General features: G+C 34.1%; 1 protein-coding gene across 1 annotated transcript; it reads left to right on the top strand.

Moving 5' to 3' along the window:
• Positions 1-5,481: 5,481 nt before the first annotated feature.
• On the top strand, positions 5,482-17,382 carry LOC138333262 (glucose dehydrogenase [FAD, quinone]-like). Its single transcript, XM_069281534.1, has 12 exons — positions 5,482-5,566; positions 7,268-7,399; positions 7,965-8,173; positions 8,624-8,813; positions 9,230-9,358; positions 9,481-9,602; positions 9,848-10,015; positions 10,673-10,823; positions 11,145-11,308; positions 13,336-13,513; positions 13,683-13,911; positions 14,882-17,382. Exons 2-12 carry the CDS (start codon positions 7,270-7,272, stop codon positions 15,009-15,011), a joined length of 1,800 nt encoding a protein of 599 aa, XP_069137635.1. The 5' UTR covers positions 5,482-5,566; positions 7,268-7,269; the 3' UTR covers positions 15,012-17,382.
• The last annotated feature ends 598 nt before the right edge of the window (positions 17,383-17,980 follow it).

The raw sequence follows: 17,980 nt of genomic DNA, 5'->3' as shown, positions 1-17,980 counted from the left end.
AGGGAGCGGGTCTAGTTCCCAGGGTGTCAGGCTCTAATATATAATTAGGAATGATGTCATTTGGAGAGACGTCGCTCCGATACATAAATAGGTATAAAGGCATTTGGGAAGAGAATAATTGGTATAGTGGTTGGCAAGGTTCTATCTTAAGCACATGTTGTCATTGTAATAGTAGAATGTTAGTGGAACAGGTAAATCTAAGTTGTAATTGATGTACTTAGTTAAGACAGTCAGTATAAAAGAGGCTCTAATTAGGGGAGTTTAGCTTGGTAGTTTTTGGCATTAGTTCTGCGCTTGGAGTTAGAGTTTGAAAACTGCGCTTAGAGTTGTTGAGTTTCTATACTGAAAGTACAGTTGATGTATATATTTGAAGTTTTTGTGTATAGTGTTCTGATTTTGGACCTTATTTGGGACTGCGTTATCTAGAGTTTTATGTTGAGTTACTTGTAATTACTGGGATACATCATTCAGGAATCTTTCCACTTCAAATTATTTACCCTGCTTCAGGTTTTCTGTCCATTCGGTTAACGTTGAACTTAAGGGTTTAGACTCCTGGTTTAAATATTTGGGTTCTCATTGAAATGTATTATCTGGCAAATACTGCAAAAAAAACCTTTGATTGTTCCTAATAAAACTTGATTTAAGTTTATATAGGGATTGGATTTCGCTTTTATTTAACCATACTTGTATGGAACAATTCCTCTAAGAATATGTTCGATGGGGCGTGTAACTATATTGAGTAACTTTCAGAGATAATTTTATTTAATCAGATCAGACATTTAAATATATATTTATTTTTGCTAAAAGTTAATATATAGCCTAATAACATAAAGTATTCGAACTCGGCCACATGTGTGAACTCGGTGACCGTTATTGTGTAGCGAGGCGAAGCTGGCGCACGCTTTCACACTGGAGTTTGCCGAAGTTGTCAAAACACCAGTGTTCAAGTAGCTCGATGTGTTTGAGATTGTCGTCTGTTGACTTGACGATATTACATCCTTGGGAGCCATGTGATTATATAATCTACGATAGATACAGATGTGATGTTTAAATTAGACATCCATAATTGTAAAATTAAAAATACTGCACGTCGGGATTTTCCCCCCGTTTCTTTATACAATTGTTAATTTAAAAAAAAATATATATAGATGTATTGTTTACATTTTTCCAAAATTCTATGAAAAACAACAATATACACGTAATGTTGCGTCAAAATGTAAATAAAGCCATGTGTTTCTATAAAAAAGTAGCCCCTTTACGTTGCATAAAACATATATATATATATATTCATACGCAAGTTCAAAGATCAATGTTATCCTGCAGTTATGGTAAACAAGTTTGGCTAGTATTTGCGGATAGTGAACAAGCCTAGCAAGTGTAAATATAGTTCTGTGTGTGTTGTTTTCTTGCTTAGCCGCCTTACAAAGGAATATATGTGAATACCCGATAGAACAAGTTCTTCATAAAAGTTGAGAATAAAGACTTTTGAGAATTGATGTCAGAAATGAAATTCGCTACGTATTAGGGAAAGGAGAAACCTAACACATGTCTGAAATGGAGTAGATATTAAAGTTTACACTGCAAAAATCATGATATTACTGCTTAGTCATAGAAGTATGGTATATCTTGTTACGGAGAACATATAAATACAAAGTGTACATGTTACATTCTATGTTTTGTTGGTATATATTATAAGACTCTTTCATATGTGGATATGAAGGATAGGGATATTCTACCCGAGGGTCACAAAATGTAGTAAAACCCGAGGCTTGCCGAGGGTTTTGCAACATTTTGTGATCCCGAGGGTAGAATATCCCTATCCTTCATATCCACTTATGAAAGAGTATTTTTCTTTCATACCTCGACGTTTTATTGAAATTTTACAACTATAATATCCAGCCATTTTGAAATAAATTCGAAGAAATCCACGACTGGAAATCAATTTTCCATACATGAAATTTTATGTGATATTTTCAACACAAATTTCATCGTGTGCATCTTTTATAGTAAAACCAGTCATATTTGTGAAAAAAATGTTTAAATTTTACCGAGGAAATAGATATTTTGTTGACGCCGTGACGTCACGAGGCTTTATTGCATGGGTAGACATGCAATACAGCCGCAGGCGACATGAGTGTATTGCCCTGGACCAGCCAGTATTACACCTGTAGGTATGAAAGAAATCAATATATCGATATATAAAGATTTGTTACACTACATGTAATCATCTACTTCACAAAAATAAAACAAAGCCAGTGACAGAGTAAAACGAAAGCAAGTAATTATGCAAGATCAGAAAACCAAATATGTCTTAATATATATTTTGTGTAATCAAAAAAAAAAAAAAAAAAAAAAAAAAAGAACGGTTTCATTTGACATAAGCAATTAATAAAAAATGATATTAGTTTTGTCCTTGTTTCTATTCATATGATATTCATATCTCTGGTATATAGGAGACACAGAAACCATTTTATCAGACATGTAACAAACAATAATTACATAAATATTCCACAATGTTTTTCTTATATCTTGAAATGATAGATAACTATCTAATAAGCGATTATCTATGTCCAAATATTCAGATAGATATTCGACGTTAGTCCTGATGACCGTATTTATAGACTTACTGCTATCTTCACCGTCTGTTTAGAATGACGGTGAAGATAGAGAGTGGTTTATTTAAAGTACACTCAGGTTTGTATGTGATATCACCATAGCATAAAAAATCTATTCAATTTAATCCTTAAACAAATTCATGATTATAACGAAGGAATTTCCTTTCTATGTCAAGATTCTTATAAGATATCTGTGATATGTGTATAACAAATTATGCTTATATGAAAGTGATTTCATTGGGACTGGTGCCCAGAAGTTCGTAATAAAAGTTCGTTAGTGTATACCATGTATTGGTAATCAATATACACAGAGAGGGTGTTATGTCTTGCCTTGTAAAAATATGAAATATGAAAAAAAATAAGAAAGAAATAAAAAAAAAAAAAAAAAAGAAAAATTGAAGAGAATCCTCGTCGATTATATATCGACAATATTCAAATCTTTATAAAAATTTGCCCAGTATAAAGCAGATCTGATCTGTGCAGTGTTGGAGAAATTAATCTATATATGCTGATGTTCTACCTAACATGGCCATTTGAAATGTATAATCTGTCTGAGGCAATAACCATCGGTACATGTTCTCTGTGTTAACAGACGTACAATGTATAGTTCAGGGCGATATTTGAATTACATAAACAGAAGAGATTTGAATTGTGATAATAACCGGTATTGTGAGATCGTTATGACTCATTCTATTGTTAAACAACAGTCTCAAGCTTTTACTTCGGGTTTGGATATCAGCGTAACATATCAAATATTGAACATTTTCTTTGAGGGTATTTTACATTACCATAAGGGATTGAATGATATATTTACATATCATTCATTTAAATGTCTAAAACTGAGTATTGTTCGAGTAGAGTATAAAGAATCACACGTCAATGCTTGTGACTAAGATTATATTTATGCCTTGACATTGTGAACATATGTGTGACCATAAACATGTTTACACACTGTCTCAAACATGTCCCGTACTATTCTCTTGAGAAAGTGACTGAGTAAAGTAAGGGAATTGAATGAGAACTGAATGTTGTATTTGCCTACCCTCAATATTCATTTCACTGCTGTGGTGGTGTTGTAAATCAGTATCTAACAGATTAACACCAGTCAACAACCTGTTGGTAACGAGTTCGAATTCACTTATGACAGGTACTGACCGACCGTTTATCGGACACTCCGGCTTTCATCTCCCTTGTAAACACGGCATGTCCTTAAATGACCCTGACCTGTAAAAGGACGTTCACCAAAGTAAACAAACGAAAGATAAGACATAACAACATATTCCAGCTATTATAAGGGATTAAGTTTCAGTCACTTTTTCATGCGATTGACTAAAGATATATATCAGATATTTATTAGCTTTTAATAAAATTACTGATTTTACCGGGTATACTTTAACAAACAGCCCTACAGATTACACAAGGTGAACAAACTTCTTGTATAAAGTGTATAGTAGTCACCAGGTAAATGTCGAACCCAATATTATGCTCTATAAATTAAACAGTGATAGTACATTTCGCAGTGTCACTTACGTACATCAATTTAGCGATTTATTATATTAGCAGTATAGATGTTTCCAATCAATCAGGTTAACTTTAACTTGAGTATACTTTCGCCGATTAAATATTGCTGTACAGGAACAACTGGGTCTACATAACCAACAGTTCCGTATTTAATTGATTCTTTGTACCAAATAAAATGACATTCTGATTTATGTAATAATCCAGATCCATGATCATGAAGTGAAACTGATGTCAGTGATTTTCATGTCACCCATTTAATCAGGGCTATAAAAGAAATATTTCTGCACTTATTGTAAAAGTTTTATATAACCGCTACATTCGAGTAACGTCAAGATTTTGGCGTTTTACAAAAGCCTGATTAGCCTAAGAAAAACCACAGACCACCAGATTAGTACCATATAACTACCAGAAGTGAATTTCGAACACACAAGAATGGAGGAAGATAGTGGCCGTCCCGTCTTAAGGAGTCTGTATTTGAGGTCTTTATCTTTTCTTTTTGATTTCTGAAATCATGTAACCTAAAAGCATGTACACACAAAACAGGGCAACGTGTCATTTCAATTTTGAGTTACATGTATTTACATTCATTGAAATTATTCCGCGTATAATATTTAATACATACACAGCACATTCATATGCAGTAAAACCTCACTTTACTTTTTTTACTTTTCAAATTTACAAAATCTTTTTTCTAATTTCATTGCACATTTAAGTACAACTGCTACAATAAAAGCAGCTGCACGGCTGCATGGATAACGAGACATGCATATTCTAACTCGTTATGTATGAAGATTGCAAACAGTGCTATGAGCACGTATGACCATCCTGGATACTCCAGGGGTTCCAATCACTTACGATTTCTATACCTCTGGACTATCTCATAGTAAAATTGGAGGCAACAGAACAGAACAGGTAATTCAGTCCTTTGATGTACATCAAAAGGCCCGTATAACGGTACAGTGTGGTCGACTGTGTGGCTTGGAAGTTAGGCGTCTCTCTCTTTGTAGTCTTCAAAGGAAATCTTTGCTGGCCTGTAATTGGTCAATGTTTTCCCCTGAGCTGCCTCCGATTTTACTTTGAGATAGTCCAGGGGTGTAGAGATCGTCTGTGATCGGAACATCTGGAATATCGAGGGTATCGTACGCCATATACATCGCGGTAGTACTGAAATAACATTTTAGAACATAATGTCATTGAGATGGAGTTTGGTGCACCTATAGATATAATCCCAAGCATCGTTAGTTTCTAAATTCATGATTTATGAAAAAAACACCACACACACACAAACATATGATTATAAGGACATATCGTGTCGTAGGAAATATTTGTGTCATCATATGACAGAGGTTACTTGCTATATTGTACTGTAAGCTGAGCTAGGGTCATCATATATACGGTGAACTCGCCGGAGATAGCAGTCGGTGGGAACAGTAAGTAACAGTTCAATATCCTATTTATTTGTTTTTTTTTATCTCACGGTGTATTTGTTTGGTTACATTTTTATTGAATGATATATTTAAAAAAAAAACTCTTTAAATTTTAATCGAATAACTGATTTTAAGTGTAATATTGACTCTACACACGTATCGCAATGGTAAGGTTAATGACAACGAATACTGACTACATATAAGGTCAAAGTTATGTCTGAATACATCTCTGATCGTAGGTTTATACTTTTATTCGTAGTGTTTCGTGTACCTATGTTTTACTATATAGATAAATATTTATTTGGTTAAAATTTGATACGCAGTATTTGTTACTTATGTTTCTATACTGGTTTGTCAGTTGCCATTATAATGTGACAAGGAGTGTGTAGTTCGGTGTTATCGGTGGTATGCTTCAGTGAGATAACATTAAGAAAGACAAAATATCCTTAACAAGGAGACACAACACGAATATACCGCAGCTCCCCTCACCATATATACATACAACCATACACCGAGCAACACGTCGCACATAAGAGAGGCCGTGTTTTAATTACCTTAGATGTTAACAAGACTTTATTTTGATTAAACAAGCAAATTCCATTGTGCATACTTGATGATAGTTACATTACTTAAGTGATTTTCCTGAATATTGGGGTTAGTACAGATATTCTGTATTTGCATATTGTGGGTAGGTATTGATTCTATTGCCATGTGTTTGCGAGCGTAACACCATACTTTTCGGAGAAAACAACGTAAATAACGCTCACAAAATAATAACGTAACAATCGAAACTACCCGCAATGGAGCTAACTCTGTAATATGAAACAAACGTGTAATTGATAATAAATTCAGGGGTGTATGTAATATGAACTATAAACAATTTGGCTTTTAGAAAACCAGTGATTGTCTTGATTAAAAAATATCTTCATAATTAAATTGCAAGGGTCTATGTACGGTGGCTGATTTAGACATTACAGTTTTTGATGTAGTAATGTAGGGCCCTAACATAGCTATATTTGGGTCTTAACATAGTAACCTATTGTAAGGCAGAGTGGTTAAGATGTCTCGACATATTACCACAAGTCTCCCACCTCTGAGATGCGTGTTTAAAACCTATGTGGGGCAGTTGTCAGGTACTGACCGCTGGTCGGTGGGTATTTTCCGGGTACTCCGGCTTTCCTCCACCAACAAACTTGGCACGTCCTTACATGACCAATGCTGTTAATAGTACGTTAAACTAAAAAACATCCTACCTAGGTTAGGGTCCTAAAATCTTTATATGGTCTTAATAAGCCACCGTCATTATGTGGATAGGGCATCTTGGTATTTATCTAGTAGATTAGATGTTGATACTCCATGATTATGTAACATATTACTTGTATATGTCCAAATGAATACCTGTACAGATCCTCGTTTTTGTCTAGTCTAATAATAGCTTTTTTTGTATCGGTACAATAAACTGCCTGTATAACTCTCCGTATTGTCTAATAGTTTCCCGTGTTTAATTCATACCTGTAGATGTTCCGTAACTGTCCATTAGAATCAGTAGACTACCCTTATAAGAGTACCTGAAGTTGATGAGCTGCCCAATGCATTGCACGTCCTATTTCTTTCTTGTAGCGTCCATTATTGCTATTCTATGATTACCACACAGGTATTAAAGTAATATCTGTGCAAACAAATCATTTGGTTGTTCTTTTACAGAAATGGAGAAAAGTATTGTGCCAGCGTTACTGTTTTGTGTATTGGCATACGTTTATTACAAATCAACAGGAAAAACAAACAACAATGATGTATTTACATCAAATCTGAAGGCATCCTATGATTACATCGTTGGTAAGCGAGATATAAAAACAGTTTTGCTGTTATGCGTTCAAAATGATTTGTTCATGCTAATGCAATATTTTAAAATCCAATACTTTTAGAATACTATATGTCATGTGTAGAGTTGTTAATCGTTGATTTTGGACTGAAGAAAGTCCTATAGTGGCTGAATATGTATTCCATAGAAATAATTTTGATTTCACTTTGAATTTACATTGGCCTTTTATTTCGGATTATTAATATACTAGATTTATACCGTTTTTACCTTATTAAGAATCGTTAAAACCTTGACCTTTTTAATAGATACAAACATACCTTTTTTAAAGAATCATACTTACATCGAATTTTATCAAATATTTGAGTCATATACCAAGATATTTTGAACAATGTTTTCTTTTTTTCTTTGTTACTTTTGCTTTCAAATTAAGGAAACAAATTTATAGAGTCTGGCTGTTGAAATTAAATGATCGGGTGGTATATCAGACTTAGCAATGTAGTTAAAAGGATAACGAAGTAAGTAGTATCTGTTAATATCAGGAGAGTTATCATATTTTGTATATGTCTTACTCAATCCTAGTTGGAGCTGGCTCTTCAGGCTCAGTGGTGGCGTCACGATTGTCAGAAGAGCCAGGAAATGACGTCATACTTCTGGAGGCTGGTGGATCTGACGAGGATCACCCCGACATTTTTACACCCTCGGCGGTGTCTAGATTGCTCCATACTGATGCTGACTGGGATTATTACACATTACCACAGAAACACTCCTGTCTGGGACAGAAAAAACAGGTTCAATCACGAGAACATTATAAGTTCTAAATATCATAATCGAACAGCGGTTATTCATATATAAAAATAAAGTAGATAGATCGGCTCCTAATACTTCAGTGAAATGGAATGGTAATAGTTGTCTATGATCATCTTAATTAAATGAGAAAAAACACCATTTTTGATTATGATTTGCACCTTTCTAATACTTTCCCTCCAAATATTTAAGTTTATTTAAAATTATGCAAAGGCTTTTGATTTTCAACATGGGGATAAAATACGATATTGATAATTTTGAAGAGTCAAAAAATATTAGTTTAACGTTAATAATGCATTTACCATCAACCCCTGAACAATTTTATTGAATAAATCTAATGTTTATTTTCAGAACGCCATCGTTTATTGGCAGTGTAGAAAGAAATTATTACAAATTTCTAAACATTAATTTTGCTTATTATGCTTTGATAACAGAGGAGCTATTGGCCTCGAGGACGAGTTATGGGAGGAAGCGGTTCTCTAAATTGGATGGCGTACGTTAGAGGTAACCGCCATGACTACGACAGCTGGGCGGCGGAAGGATGTGATGGTTGGAGTTACAAAGACGTTCTTCCTTACTTTGTAAAATCAGAAGATATTCAGATAGACGAGTTTAAAAACTCAAGTAAGTAATTAATTTTACCAATGATATAATCATGTCTTTGTTACATAATTAAAAATTATAGTGTTTTTAAATTGTTCATTTCAAAAAAACACTTTATTGAAATAATGCAGAAGAAAACATAAAAATTGAAGTAAACGAACTTTATTTCACGACTACCAAATTTTGCGATTTCCATTTTGAAACAAGTCATCGAAGATAAACATTCGCGGATTTAACAATTAAATGCTAATTCCTATCAAAATAGATAATGTAGACACTAAGTCGCCGAGATGAACTTTTGTGAATTTACTTACATTGCGAAATTTGCTAAAGTAAATCTCATGAGAATGAAAGTTGCCTTACAGTTTATCTTTATTAAGCATTGGAACAAATTGAAAAAAAACCAGGTATACATAAAAATGATATATTTCATTCAGAGTATCACGGAAAGGGAGGTCATCAACCAGTCTCTAGACCGACTTCCACTTCGATGCAAAAGGTCTACCTTGACGCTGGCAAAGACCTTGGGTTCGACACCATTGATTGTAACGGCGAAGACCAAATCGGTAATTTTTTACATTACATACCATATCCATATCAATTATGAAACGAGTATATAATACACTTTTTTAATGTATAAGGATACAATAAACTTCAAAAACTTTATATTCATCTTTTGTGTTTGAAGGATTTTGCTGGCATCAAGCTACCATTAAAAACGGAGAGAGATGGAGTTCCTACCGATCCTTTGTTAAACCACACTTAGATCGTACCAATCTACATGTAGTCCGTAACATACTCACTACAAAGGTAAATATAATAAAGACCAATAGACACGTACCTGGATATTAAGTTCAAAGTATGCGATATTGTACTTATTGCGTTATAGCCAAACAACAATTCATTTCTTAAACTTCGAATCGTTTAACCTGAAATGGATAGGAGTGACAAATACTCATATAAGTGATTTTAATACTCTTTGTATTTAAAAATAGCAATTTATTACTTCACAGAAATAACAATTAAATATATCATTAGTTTCTAACTTTTCACAGGTGATCATCAAAGACAAAAAGGCTATAGGTGTGGAGTGTATTAGGAATGGAAAGAAGGTGAAGATATTTGCCAAGAAGGAGGTCATACTGTCGGCTGGAGCTGTCAACTCACCACAGATACTTATGCTGTCCGGTATAGGACCGAAGAAACATCTCGATGAATTAGGGGTAGGTAAACATCAAAATCACATAATTGCTTGACTATTAGGTGATGCCGGCTCAATAAATTGCGTAAGTATATTTTTTCCCGCGATTACCGTACAATCTAGTAAAGAATCAATGCCATAGAAACATTAACCAAATTCGTTTTGTTGGCGACCTTCTGATCTGCACTTTCAGTATATTTAGAATCATTTTTAGTTACCGACTTTCACATATATATCAATTCATCAATGTATATTTACATTTTCTGTGGTTGTATTCATTTTCCCATTTCTCATGCTGCTCTGTTGCTGTTGTTGCTCTATTTTCCGTTAGTCGTTTTACCTATATGCAGCTTCTTTCCTTTCGTTACTGTTGTTATACAACAGATTACTGTCGATACATACGTTCATTTATTTCGGTCGCGGCAGAAAAATGGATATGTCCCGACATATTACCAAAACCCCACCTCCTCTGGGTTTCGAGATTGAATCCGATGTGCGACAGTAGCAAGTTACTTACCCCAATTTGATGGTAATTCTCCGGCTACTCTCGCTCACCAGCACCAGGTTTACCTGGAACGCCCTTAACACAAGGTGTCCCCCCCAAAAAAAGAAGGAAAAACCTGATTTCTTACATGATTTTAGACTTTTGTTTAAACAAGTACATGTTCTTCTACCACAGATCCCCGTTGTAGCGGACCTGCCTGTCGGGGAAAACTTACAGGATCACATCATGGTTCATTTGGCATACAACGTGAATGTGTCTGGGGTAGTTACATTCAGCGATCTGACGTCTACACTGACGGCATTGCAGTACGAATACTTTCGGACAGGTTTGCGGATAAAAAGTTTTAAAAGGGGATACGTACCATTTACACGTTGTTTCTCTCTCTCTCTCTATATATATATTTTTTTTATCAAATTTGACTGACTATACTTTTATTTCATATATGTATACATAATTTTTTTTATATAAAGCTTAATATATGATAAAACAATAAGCTATGCTGCAATGAAAGTATAATTGACTAACACTCATTATCACAAATTAAGAATAACTCCCTTCGTCTAATAATTTTCAAATATATCTAATCGTTATTCTTGCCCTCCGGGTTAAATGTTCATCCTCATATCATTGATGCATTCATCCCCAGGTCCGCTGTCCGCCACTATGCTAGAGGCTATGGCATTTGTATACAACGACCTCAATAATAAGAAAGACACAGGAAAAAATTCTGACATCCAGTTGATGACCTATAGTGTCCACAGTATCACACCCTCAATGCGAGAAGCCATAGATTTTAACTATAGGGAAGATGTAAGTCTTTGCTGATTAAATATATAAAAACTCGATATAGAATTCTACGTCGTTTGTGTATATTATGATATATAGAGAATACATGGTTAGTATCTTATAATACTAGGTTTAGGTTGGTGCGAGACTTAGGAAAGCCGAGATGACGAGGCTTTGCCGAGTCATCTTGGCTTTCCGTGTCGAGCACCAAAATAAAACTTGTATTGTAAGTTACTAACCGTGTATTCTGTTTATCCTGCAACCATTATGACATTCAAAACGAAAGCAAATTGTTAGTTATTTACTTAGTTTCGCTCGAAGGGGGACGCTTCTTTGATGCGAAGGTAAAGATTCATTCACTAAACCGAATGAGAGACTCCTTTTTACTGGGAAATAAATAAGCGCATTTGCAAATAGTATCCGTAATTCTGTTCAGTGTGTAATATCACTGAATCAAAATGAAAATACTCAAAAAACAATAAAAAGATCATTAAAGATTTACTTTACAAGAAAAAGACAACACCGCCATACCAGATTTTCGATATCGTAAAAGTGACGTCATTCCGGTGAATGTGACGTCACGGTTTAGCGGGACTGAATGACGTTTCATTCACCAGATTGTTCAAATTCTGGGTCAAGCTAGAAAAAAAATCCGTCAAATATGGAACGAATTCGCGTGATCGTATTGACGGATAAAGCACAAGTTTATCCGGCAGTAGTTATCGGTGAGTATGTGGGAAAGTTGCAGGATAAAAATGTTTATCGCACCTCGGACAGAAATGTCCCCAAATGATTGGCGGAGAGCCGTTACGTGGTGACCCCCTATTACTTTATAGGGGGTCAGTAAATTTTATTATGGTGCAATATGGCGGCTCTCGCCCTCGCTTCAAAATTTAAACACATTATCTTCAACTAAATATACCACTTCATTGCCGTAAAACTATATATTAATGATTAATTTTTGTGTAAAAATAGCTTAAATCGTTTTAATACTTCAAATTACATAAAATACATTTTTTAAATACGAGTTGCTTCCCCTACGCAAGTTTGAAAGTTGATGACGCGGCGAAAGTCAAACGTAACAATTCAAGCGTTTTCTAGACTGTGATTATAGACAAATGAAGGTGTTCGTATCTACAGATCAATCTTCACTCTCCAATCAATTTATCGGCATAACCTTTAAGTGATTATCTCAGCGAAAATGCACAGATGATCAAAGAGATTGTGCTTAAAATGTTAGATGGATGTTTGTGTCACTCTTGTTTGTGATGCTTTCAATATAAAGACGGTCTGGTGTCGTATTGAGGTTAGGCCTACTGTAGGAATGTCGAAATTATTGTTGATTTATGAATTATTTATTATTCTTCTGCAGGTTCCTTATACAGTATATTTGAAAATTCTTGAAAGAAATACACAGAAAAATATGTAACCTAGGCCAATTATTTTAAAAGTGGCGATTGTTTGTTATCATTCGCGCCAGTATGATTTAAGTTTGATTTCAGATTCTTGACCAAACAGATAGGAAACAAAGAATTAATGAATCAAATAAATAGTCCTCGATGCGATAAATTCGTTATATAGTCAGTTACTGACCCCCTATAAAGGCATAGAGGGTCAGTAAGAAGTATAGGAGGCTCGTGCTACGCCCTCGCCCCCTATAAATCTTACTGACCCTCTATGCCTTTATAGAGGGTCAGTAACTGACTATATAACTAATAATATTGGGTTCTTAGCAACCCTTGTTCTCATTTGATGCCTCATCCTACAGGATTGTTCGTTCACGTTCGATCGTATATCTGTTTTGGTAAGATAAAATATTTATAAAATCATTATTGTATACTTGAGGGTTTGTCTGATATGTATAATTTGTACATCATATGAACTAATATTCATCATTTAACTAATTTCCGTTTAGGAAATGGATACCAGACACAAAAATAAAACAAAATAGTCTAAACGAATCACGAAATTGTATTAAGAACTGGTTTAATCTGGTATGTGAGTTGTTTCATCTCAGAAATGTATTTTACCTATCTGCACATTGTTTTCAGGTCAAGGACAATATTTTCACAGGAACTGATGACACGAGGACGATTTTTCTTTCTCCAACACTAATGCACCCCAAAAGTACAGGAACTATCAGGCTGAAAAGTTCTGATCCGTTTGATTACCCCGTAATTGATCCACACTACCTAGAACACCCGGATGATGTGAAGACGCTCATAGCAGGTAATGTAAACAACCAAAACAATCAATCACTTCATTGCATAAATAACACCTTATGCTTTTCAAGAAAGAAAATTAGACCAATTAAAAATAGATCTGTGATATTCATGATACAACATATCTATAAGAACTTAAATATCATTTTAACATATATCTTAATTATTCATTTCAGGGATACGATTCGCTGAGCAATTGGTTGGCACGAAAACATTTCAGTCCATAGGAGCGGATGTAAACTTTCAGTCTCCTTACTATAAATTATGTTCTCAGCATGAGTTGAGGTCAGACGCATTCTGGGAATGTTATGTTAGACACTATGGCTTAACGGTGTACCACCCGACCACGACGTGTAGAATGGGTAGTAAGGACGACCCGACGGCGGTAGTGGATCCTCAGTTAAGGTATGGATGTATGATGTAAAATTCTTAATAAACAAAGTTTTCGAGATACTAAAACGACGTTGGACACGTATAATTAGTCCAAACTTCCATCGATTTTGACGTCGAAATATCACGTTATATACGACGACATAATCACCTGATGGTATGATTTAACTACAGTTATCGTACTTTACCAATGATATTTCCGTAGCTCGCACACCTTCGTCTGCAATGACATCATTATGTTATGTGATGCCTCAACGAATGGTATTTTCTCCTCCACTTAAAGCGCTTTGATTCCACCTTAGATAAGTGTTTGTTCTAGCTATAAATATAGCGGAATTCACCTACACAGTAATATTTGTTGAAGGTCTTGTCATAATGGCGTGATTAGCTTACCTTAGTGCATGTACAAAATGAGAGGTTAGAAATATGCTATGATAGGTTGTGTCTTTCGTGCAACGTGCCTTTGCGTCGCATGGTGTAACACGACCTACCATTTGTTATGCTGATGAGATTAGCAAATGGTATAGTTCATAGTAAAATAATGTACCTAACCGATACATTAATAATAAACACTAAGCTACAATCTACGCAAATAATACAGATTATCCTAAGTTACTCTACGTTACGCTATGCTTTTATAAAACATCGCTTAGCTTATAATATTTTTTTTGGCATGATCAAAAGTAAAAATTCCGACATGTTTAATCGTTAGTAAAAATAGGGATATATGTACGTTAGTCCGTAAGTTAAGATACATGAAGGTACGTTAAGGTTATATCTACTGTGCGCTAAATCATGCTTTGTTAAGTAAGTATGACCAGGGCTATAGCGATTGTATGTCTTTTAATGTATACTTATTAATATACATGTAAATGGATATTTTGGTAAAAGTGCGTTGCATTTGCTATTTAGTCAAATGATGTGTCTAACATGATCCACTGAAGTAATGTACATTATCTTACATATGCATTTAAATTCATTTCAGAGTTAAAGGCATTTCCGGTCTACGTGTTGCCGACGCTTCTGTGATGAGAAATGTACCTGCAGGCAATACAAACGCTCCGGCGATCATGGTCGGAGAGAAAGCTGCTGATATGATAAGAAAAGGAAAATGACCAGGTCTGGACCTCCCAAAATACGCTTAGAAAAAATCATTTTCATCATAATTAATTTTACTTGAAATGCATGTATTATATATTCCTCTATCACTTTGCTCACCAGAATCAAAATCTTTTAACACTGAAATACGACATTTCTGAGGTAACTTTAATACTTAATTTTTTTATTACATTGATGTAATTATTATTTGATGTATGTGTCATTTTAACAGAATGAAATTATGAAATTTCACAAGTTTTATTTAATTAAAAGTTGGTTAACAATTATTCTATGACCTTTCATAATTGTGAAAATTGAAAACTAATAACTTGAGCAATGGAAAATCGAGTACACCCGCAGTTCTTTAACCCGTTTTAGATAGTTTACAGTCGTATTTTGTTATTTTTTTTTTAATAATTGTAAAAACCTTTGTTATTTTTTTTCAATCATGTATGTATCAGGCAAACTCAAATTGAGCATCAAAATGATGTTTATCTGTATAACCAAGCATGGAGTTTGGTCGGATGGATCTCTCTTAATGAGTCCGGAATTCCATTTGTATTAATTATAACGATTTGGTGTAGTTTTGAGGGGGTCACACATTGTGTTGTGATCCAACCTTGTTGGTACCTCTCAACTGGCTCAGTATTCTTTACATTTGCCAGCGAAACAAAATACTTCATCAGAAAATAGATCTGGAGCCACTTAAATACATTGGGCAATGCTTTAGACAACACATCCGACAGTACACGAAAATATGTGAAAATAATAAAAATTTATCAAACAAAATAATTTTGTATTTTTATTTCGAAAACATTAACAACATTTAATAGCATATTTACAGACTTAAATCATATCGGGTCGATGTTTTCATGTAAATGTTACAAGCTGGGTTGTGACACAAGTTGGTTTTGAAGCATTTCCAAACGAAAAATATTTTTCACTATCACTACTATTCACAAATGCGTAAGAAACAATGATACACATGTATATATGTCGTGGTGTTTAAATTCATCCTTTATATTATTTCTTCGCAATTAGATGCTTACAAATACATTCGCTGTGTATTTTCTGAATTTAAATGTCCCTGTTATGTCCTATATATGTAAATCTATGTGTATCTAAGTTGTTATTATGACGTATAAGAGACGAGCGAATGGATTGGTTGAGTTTCACATTGACCTTGCATGACATTGTCCTTGCAAATACACTTCAACTACATTACATGGAAAATAGGCATCGGGCGTATCCACCTATATCTAGACCTATGGTCCGTTAGGTAAGGGTAATGCAAAAGGTCAAGTGATTGTAAATATAATACAATAATAATTTTATATACTATTTGTTTGTTTGTTTGTAAATATATGTATAAATATTTAGTACCTTTACTTATAAATATAATATAATTTTATGCAACTTCTATCTGAGAGCGTAGCAGTAAATTCATTTTTATATTTGTTGTTTTTTAACTGTTACCAAATAGAAATAAATAATTTTTATGCATGCAGTTTAGATGCCAGGTAAATAAAGATTTCAATGGCGAAAGAGTTATCTCCCCTGACCAATCAGGTGAACTCTTATGGATGTTTTCATTGCTTATTGTGTTCAGTTGACATAATGTATTGCTAGAAACCATTTTCATATTAGAACCATAGCCTTGGTGAATTACTAGCATTGATTTAAGAACAAGAAAATAAAATTTGGCATATAATACTTCTACTTTCACTTTAAACAAAAATACGTGATTGCGGCTACAAACTACACTGTAACGTCATTCTCCGTTGCCAGGCGGAAACTTCCGAAGCAAATGGTCACGTTAAACGGCTTTTAAATTAAAATTTAGGACACATTGTAAATGTAAGATCAGTGAAAAATCAAATTGAAATGTTTATCTTTCACTGCTGTTTTATTATCATTTAAAAAAGTATATTGTTTGTAGTCAGATAAGAGTTTGACTTCGAATACTGTCTTGCGCAACGCTGGATCTTGTTGTGATTTCCGTTTCCGGTTTAACGAGAAAGTTTTCCAACCTTATATATATTGGATAATTTACTTAGACTAATGATACCGAGACATCTCTATCACAAAAGTTTGCTCTCTTAATGTAATAGTCGTTACATTTATGTGTCACAATATCTTGTCAGGTATTATTCTGTTTATTTTAGCGTAATTTGTCTCCGCTTTTGTGTATTAAATTGTCGGATTGTTAAATTTTTTTTCTTGTAATTTTCACCATCATTAACTGTCATAAAACAAACAACGTGTGATCATGGATGATGCTTATACATGGTTGTTTATATCCACAAAAGCACCAATATACTATTGACATAATGGTAAATGTCGCATGTGTAACGAGAACCGACCGGAATTGTTCAAACTTCCTTTAAGCATCAGTCAGACTCCCAGAATACAATATTTACAAGTTTATTTACAACAAATAATACTAATTACAGTCATACCAGCACATAACACACACTCATACAACAGGCTCTCACCATCTAACCTTATCATAACCTTATCATAATATATTATATACAAATGTTTATTTACAACGATATAAAAATGTTCACAACAAATAGACTTGCTAGTCAAGGAAGAGGTCACAACGCAATGTTATATTACAACAATGTTCAGAGTACCTTATAGTGTATATAAGAGCACTTGTATCAATTAAAATGTCTTCTTATATGCTATATTTGTGATCCGCCATTTAAAGCAGCCATTTGCATTTACAACAATAGGCTCCTGCGCTATTCGCTGGTCCGATTTTGCGAAACAAACTGTTGGAGTACCTGGCATAGTCGCAACTGAACACGATAGCATGCTTATTTGGTGCAATCAATGCAATTCACACAAGTTCTATGTCTTCTCCAGAAATATACATTTTTTTTACCTGTGTCTGTTGTTGCATCCACGTTTATTATGAGATAGTCCGTGGATGAGTTTAAAGGCAGAGAATGTAGCCCCTAGAGTATCGAGGATGATT

The sequence above is a fragment of the Argopecten irradians genome, chromosome 10, assembly GCF_041381155.1.
Source record: "Argopecten irradians isolate NY chromosome 10, Ai_NY, whole genome shotgun sequence".
Taxonomy (NCBI): Eukaryota; Metazoa; Mollusca; class Bivalvia; order Pectinida; family Pectinidae; genus Argopecten; species Argopecten irradians.
The sequence above is the reverse complement of the archived record's forward strand: the minus strand, read 5'-3'. Positions and strand labels throughout refer to the sequence as shown.